The sequence below is a fragment of the Vigna unguiculata genome, chromosome 10 (assembly GCF_037176805.1).
Source record: "Vigna unguiculata cultivar grain cowpea cultivar isolate G323 ecotype 2 chromosome 10, ASM3717680v1, whole genome shotgun sequence".
Classification (NCBI taxonomy): domain Eukaryota; kingdom Viridiplantae; phylum Streptophyta; class Magnoliopsida; order Fabales; family Fabaceae; genus Vigna; species Vigna unguiculata.
The window spans coordinates 2,302,803-2,310,901 of NC_140801.1; the positions used below are offsets into that span (position 1 = coordinate 2,302,803).

An 8,099-nucleotide genomic window follows, 5' to 3' on the forward strand; every position below is an offset into this window, starting at 1 on the left:
CTTTATCGAGACATCTCCTATATCAAGGTATACACTAACCACCATCACCAAGAGTTCCCCTTGAAACTCTTTTACCAACAATTTCCACATGTCATCTCAATCATTCAAGTCTCATGCCAATCCACCACCAACTAAACAAGTCATGCTTTCCATTTCATACTCAAATGCATACCATGACATACATATATCAAAAAATAATATTCATCCAAAATAAGTGAGTGTCAACATTTAAGTACATGCAATTCCATACAATCAAGCACAACACAACCATAATTCTTACACCAAAATTCCTAAGAAAATTTATTATCACAAAACCAAAATCACTGCTGTAATGCGTGACACATTTATCAAGCTACGGACATCTAATCAACGATCCAACCGGTCAAACCACAAAATAGCATGTTATGAACCAAATGTCCAAATTTGAGCTCAATCCAAGGGTTAATGAGTCGGGAAAGTCAATTTTACTAAAACTGCGCATATCAGAAAAATATATAGTCGCTCAACGACTGAGGCACTCGCTCAGCGACCACCCGACGCTTCCAGAATACGAAAAATAATGTCAAATATCACAGTTTCACAAATATTTGAACCCCTAACTCAGAGATACACCAAAAATAATGTTTTGCCCAATCTTGTCTCATATTCCACAAAACACTTATCACATAAAATAGAAATAACGTGAAACCCTAGCTTCCCTTACCGTTTTGGGTTGAAAGCTACGAATAGGATGTTTAGTAGAGGAGCAACAGTAACCAAATAGCTTAGGAAGCTAAAAACAAAAGTATAAGGGGACAAAAAAATGAGACCAAGATCAAGACTTAGGTGAAACCAAAGCTTATGAGCTAAAAGACGAAGTGAAACATAGACTGAGGGGATTACTTACTTGGAAGGAACTCGTAACTTAGCCTGTAGAGAATGCTTGCTCAAAACCCTAGCAGAGCACTTTGGTGGAGAAAAGAGAGGGAGAGAGAGCTGATTCCTGGAAATGAGACAGAATGAAAGGAGTTAGGGGCTGGAAAAGGATATTGGGTCCTCCTAATAGGCTGGTCTTGGGTCCACGAAAAGGTCAGGTCCAAATCACTTATTAAGCTAAAAAATGGAGCTTACAATTTCGCTCAAAATTACTCTAAATTCATTTTTCTAAATAAAGAAAACATTAGTAACAAAAGAAAGCATTAAGGTTGATGAACTAATGAAAAAAAAGCTAATATTTTGAAGTATATTTTAAACAAGAGAAAAGTCCATTTAAATTGTTACTGAATCTTAGGAATATAGTTCTCTCAGTTTACAAAGAAAAGGTGATAGGGTGAGATACATTGTAAATACGTAATGGGTAAATCCCCTTCAAATTGGTTACTCAATTTTAAGATTTAGAATTGTCATAACTCATACCTTTTAAAAGTAGAATTTACACAGTTACTTCACCTTAGTCAGTACTTCAATACATACTTTATTTACTAAAAATAGATTTAGAGGAGTAGAAAAGTACAGAAATGAAGAAAAAAAAGTAAGAAAAAGAAATTAAAAAGTAAAACTTATTAAAATTTGTGAATAATTCATTGATATAATATATTTAAAAAAATGTGTAAAATAATATATTTATAAAATAAATAAATTAATTTTTATCATTACTAATTAATTTTAGTTAAAATGTTAATATTGTTTTTATTATTAATATTGTTATTTTATAAATTTACTTTATTAATATTGTAATATTAATATTATTATTATATTATATTACATTACATAATAATCAATTGTAATATAATAATTTACAATTTTTAATGTAATAGTTTGTTATATGTCACAGTCGAACATAACATAAATATGTATATATAAACAACATAAACATGTGTATGTTATATAATATACTTGATTATTATAGAACAGATATTAAAATTAAAATTATAAAATATTATATTTTAATATAAAATTTTCTTTTTATTTTCACATAATTGAGAAGTATCTCTCCAGTAAATTCATCGTGATATTTTTGTATATGTTGTAAGACTTTATTTTATTGCTTTTTATGTATTTACATATGTTTTCTCCTTGAAGCAATTAGTGTAAAAGAATTTTATTTTGTTAACAAATATTGTTTTCTTAAATGAATAATAAGATATTAGGTTGTGACACTTAGTTTCATAGATTAAGAAGATGTTAATCACATCCAATTTTTTCTACATTTATGGTTGGCAAAAGCAAAATTGTGGATAAGTGCACATAAATCCAAAACATAGGGCTAATAGGTCCTAATAGTAGTAGTCATCATTGGAAAGAAACAAGAGAAAGAGTAGAGATAAGAACAATAGTGGTTGTGAGGATCCAAAATGTAGAAGAAAAAAGTGGATACTATAACTCACCATGTAAAACAAATGGGAACAAATACTCAAAGCATAAAAGCATTAACACAAACAGGTAGTGGGCACAATACTCAAAGCATATTCTATTATAGACTACTTTCTTCATGCATTTCTTTCTATAATTATCTTTATAAATTTCAAGAGGTGGACTTGGGATAAATAGTTTAAGAACCTTTTATTCATAAGTCATTTTCTAACAAGAAAATAATTTCTAAATTATGTGATTTGTTTCGAATTAGATAATTTGAAAATTATTTTTAATTTTAAATTGTGTAATATGATTATTTTAAAAAAATAGATTATATAATTTTAAAAAATAATAATTTATACAAGCTGAAAATTCAAAAATAATATTTAAATTATACATAAAGAAAAGATGGGAAAATATATTTATCAGAGTGGAGGAAAAAGTTATAGAGACGCAGAAAGAACCCAATATGCAACATATGTTGATGTAGGTGATGCAAACGCCTCAAATATTTTTATTCTAAAGATTATTTATAAAACTTACGTGGTTCCTTTTTGTCAAGATCCAAACTTTATTTGTGGATGTGAGATATAAATTTTCATTTAAATATGATAGATGTACCACTATACTTTTATTTTATGCTAAGATTGTTTGGTTTAGAGAAAAAAAATACCGAGTATTTCACTTTTCGTACAATATTTATTACATGAAAAAATTTGTTATATTTTTCAAATATTTATATTCTTTATCTTATTTCTTAGAAATGTTTATTTCATTTTTTTTAGGTGGACAATCACTTTTCATGATCACATCATGTTAAGTAAGCATTGGACTCCAATAAATATTTCTAATAAGTACTCTTTTTTATAAGCTTCTAATATACTTGTTTCTTCATCCAAATAAAATAAATGATGATTTTTTATGGAAATGACGTATTCAACAATATATATATATATATATATATATATATATATATATATATATATATATATATATATATCATTATGCTTTCAATTTTTTTTATTTTGATGTTATTTGACAGAAAAAAGTGTAAGTAATATTTAAGATAAAGAAATTTGTTACAATACTTTTAATATTTAAAAGATTAGATAAATGACTTGTTAACTTCATTATTTTTTTATTACACTTTTCTATAGTTTATAAATCAATATCAAATATTGTTATATATCAAAATTTTTAATACCAGTAAGATTAAAAATTATACAAAATAAACAAAAAAATTGTACCTTTTTTTTCCGAATTGTTTCTGTAATAGATTAGTTGTTTTTAAATGTCTAAAAAATAGATAATATGATGAAAGATTCATTGGATCGTATAATAATGAATAACCAAACCAACACAGCAAGTGCATTGGTCGCACATAGCAAGTAATAAGTATTTTATCGTTCTCTCCCAAAGGACGTATGACAACTCTCGCAACTCACAACTCAACTAGACACAAAGTTCACACAAACACAATGGAAACTCTTTTTGTATTTTATGAAACAGTTGGTGTGCAACAAGAAATTAACATGGTGTATTTACAATTTGTCAAGATTAGATTTCAACCATTTCATTCTCGTGCATTCTAAATTATCCCAATTCCATATTCATGTCAAAATCAATTCACAAGAATACTCAAATCCTATTCCTAGAGCCTTTGAGCCTATGATCACTCATAAAGTTTCAATTCCTTGAATCCTCAACAAGTGAAATCATGCATTAGGTTCAAGAATCTAAGATTACTAATGAACCAAGCTCTATTTCTAGATACAAGCATCCATTAGGTATTTAATTTCAAATCTAGATTCTAAAGATGTTTCCCAACACCTCAAGAATCACAAATCAAGCATGGGAACAATCCACATCAAGCATTAAGCATGAAAATCAAATACTAACATGAATTGGAAAAGCATATAAATTAATAACACAATTTTACACAAGAATTCAATGTTTTACATCTAATCTCAACAAATAGAAATTGCTCTCCGTGGTGGAGAACCTAGGGTTTTACAAAATTGAAGAATAGGGAAGAAATTTGAACCATAAAGTAGAAACAATCCCTCTCCCAAGGTTCTTGAATACTGCTTCATGCTCTAATTGCGCCTCCCATTCACATCTTCGCCTCCAATTTTGTAGCCCATCATCCTCTCCAACCTAAAAGGGTGTAAAACCTCCATGGATGAAGAAGGAGACTCAAGAAGGAGAAGGGAGAGTTTCCCAACACCCCTAATAGCCTCGAAGAGTCTCTCCCAAGCACCCTAGGTGTTTCTATTCATAAAATATGAGAAATCCCCCTAATACTCTTGTAGAAACATGATTGATTAACCATATTCGCGTATTGGGGTCGATATTCTCGCCCAGCGGCTTTACACTCACCCAGCGAGGGCTAAAATCGACGTTCTCAGACATGTCATCGCTGGGCGAGCCATATTTTCGCCCAGCGACTCGAATACTGCAGTTCTAGTCTGTCATTTTCGCCCAGCGAGCCACTAGCTCGCCCAGCGAGTGACCTTGACACCCAATGGTCATTTTTTGGCCTTCCAAGGTTGGTCCAAGGCAGTATATACATATAGGTGAGTCCTTTCTCCATGTTTGCAGTGTTGGACTTGATCTCGGTGCCCCTCGACATGGGTATTTTTGTAAAAGTCAATCTTTCATGTCCAATCATGCTTCCTTGAGTTTCAGCTTGTTTTCCTCCACCAGAATTGCTTCCTATTGTTTTATTTCACACACTCATAATAGAGATTAGAAGTAAGAAAGCATAAAACAACTAAAATACGAAACAATGCAAAAACAACATAAACTAGAGGATTAAACAAGATAAAAGTTATGTAGGAATTGATTTTATTCACAAAACTTAAAATCAATAAAAGGTAGGAAACATTGTTATCAATATATATATATATATATATATATATATATATATATATATATATATATATATATATATTTATTGATGTTCCTTTGCCAAGAGTAAACTATATGAATCTCACTACTAAAAAAACTTATATTTCCTGCCAATTTTATTTTTAAAATTTTTTCGTAGGAAATACTTACAAATTTTGTTGTGAAAAAAAAATTATAAGAAATTGCTACCAATTTTCTTGCAAAATATTTTGCATAAAACACTTTTCGCAACAAATTTTGTAGAAAATACTTGTAAATTTTATAATTTTGTAGGAAATGATTACCCACAAAGAAATTACCTACCAATTAAAAATCTTAGAAAACATGGCAAAAAAAAGTCGTTTCTTGCAAACCAATTTAACAAATTTGCAAGAAAAATCTCATGTATGAGAATTTCTAGTAAAAAAAAAATGTTTACTTTTTATGATTTATTCATTTCCAACTTTATATTTATTTTGTTTTCTTCATCTTCATTTTGATGTGATTTATAATTAACTTTGCACAATATATTGTTATTCTTACACTCAAATTGTCACTAAGTTCACATTATTTTCTATTAAATTATAAGATCAATTGGTAGATTTTTTAGTGTATTGGTTAGTATAAAAATTATTTTATCTACTGAATAACACATTAAAAAGACACAATATAGAAAAAAAAACAACACCATCATAAACTAATATTAAAAGTAAAATAACATTAGTACACATATCACACTATAGAGCTGAAATTCATGTATTACAGATAAACTATTATAGAAAGATAACTAAATAGTTTCACATCAAATTTCCAAATCTTCTTTTGGTATATGTTCTGCCAAGTAAATGTAGAAATGCCCCATTGCTCCGGTTCGAAACTTGTTTTCATATATGGATTCCACTGTCAGAATTTCACCATCTTTAATTTTGATGGAACCAGGTTTTGGATTGCAAACCGACATTCCAACTAGGTAACCATTTTCATTTCCTGCCTCTTTTCCTATTCCGTATTTTGGATTCGACGTGCATAAGACTCTTCCATCCTAAGTTTAGTGAAAACATAAATAAATAGAGTATGCATTAAAATAGTAAATTTTTCACAAAGATATAGAATTTATCAACAAAGTTTAAGCGCATAAAATTTGATATTAGTTTATCTACATGATATAGATTATATAGGAACACCAACAAATATCAAATATTACCTGTCCATATAAAGTAATATTGAAAACACCAGTGTGCATATGAGCAGTGCCATGTATAAGATAACCACCTTTTGTTATTGGAATATTTGCTTTCTTAACATGAGGAAAGTCATTGTCATGATTTCTCGGGATCTTATACTCTACCTATATAACAAATTTGGAAAGTTATGTTACTCACGTCCCAACGAGAAAAGTAATTAATAGCCTAATATTTTTTGTTTGGAATATAAATGAGTTTTAAAAGTTTGCTTTTCATTTGTAAATTATAATATATATCGAATAAATCATCTACCTGACAGTCATGAATTGGTGTAGAACCATTTGATATGACACGATCAGCTGAATCAAGTATATAGAACTTAAGAGGCACTTGGTGTTCATCCCAATCAACCCACCTTATTTTGTATTTTAGGGAAAGCTTTCTCGTTGGGCCTTGTAAACCATTTCTTAATTTGCATTGTAAGTTATCTTGACAACAAAAGAGTCCTCCTTTATAATTTTTAGACAACAATTGACCATTAATGTTTGTTGTGACATTGTAAAAGTTCTTTGGGAGATTCATAAGCTTACACCTACACTCTGTACAACCTTTTCTATCGTGTGTGCCACGTGTATCAATGAGCATGATGCTAAACAACCATTTTTCTGTAAAGCCATGCTTTATTTTTGTAGGATTACCTACTTCAACTGCAAAAGGACCTGGGAGATTTGAAGATGTTCCTCGTGATTCTCCTCCCAAGCCCCAATAATGTGGAAGCAAAAAACCCTGGCATGCACCATCATTTCTTTCATATTCAATACCATTGCGAATGTCGTGAGATTGTTTAATATATTCTGACATGGTAATGTTTTCAATATATTTTACAGCAAACCAATGATGAAGGTAAGCTTCATATAAAGGTACCGAATTACCATCTTCATCAACTACTTCAACATCAAAACTCTTGATCCCAATGTGACCCTTTGGAAAGTCAATATCAAATAATGTCTTCACTGCAATTTTTCCTGGCCCCACCTCAACTTTTTCAGAAAAAAAAGTGGTTGACTTGATATGATTCTCATCAAACTCTAACTTAACTGATAGTGTTGTGCTAAAGAGCATCATCATTATTGATAATGAAATCATTGCTACTTTAGATGCAGTCGCCATATTTACCTACTCATAAACCATTAACATTAGCCATAAAAATGTGTATGTAGGATCAATCATTTGATAATCTTGTAGATTATTTAAACACATACTATGAAAAGGTGTGAATACAATAAGATTGAAATGAAAGGGTAGTAATACAACATTGACAATAAAAGTAACATACCGTATAAGAAAAAGATAATGGACTCATGATGGTCATCATTTGATCTTAGCTGAAGATGTAAGAATGTTTAAGCAGGTAAATGTCTGTGTATATAAAATTGGCTGCTACTTTTATATATGGTAGATGTATTGATAATGGTATATCTGGAGTAGCTAAATTTTAAATCATTGTTGGTTGTCTCTGTTCTTTTTTTGGGTGTAAAAGGTGTTTTTCAAATCACTTTAAACCAAAATTAACATATGTTGACTTTTTTTACAAATCTGCAAAACTATTTAAAAACTTTTATAACTATTTGTAGGTGTAAAACAACTTGATAAACAAGTTGTTTGAACAAACCGAATATGGTTTAATTTCAT

The 8,099-nt window shown here is 29.5% G+C and overlaps 1 protein-coding gene across 1 annotated transcript; it reads right to left on the reverse strand.

The window, feature by feature from the left end:
* Positions 1–6,025: 6,025 nt before the first annotated feature.
* LOC146881994 (uncharacterized) lies at positions 6,026–7,577 on the reverse strand. The gene is made up of 3 exons (XM_085668133.1): positions 6,720–7,577; positions 6,428–6,571; positions 6,026–6,265 (listed from the first exon to the last, which is right to left on the reverse strand). Exons 1-3 carry the CDS (start codon positions 7,575–7,577, stop codon positions 6,026–6,028), a joined length of 1,242 nt encoding a protein of 413 aa, XP_085524259.1.
* Positions 7,578–8,099: the final 522 nt, after the last annotated feature.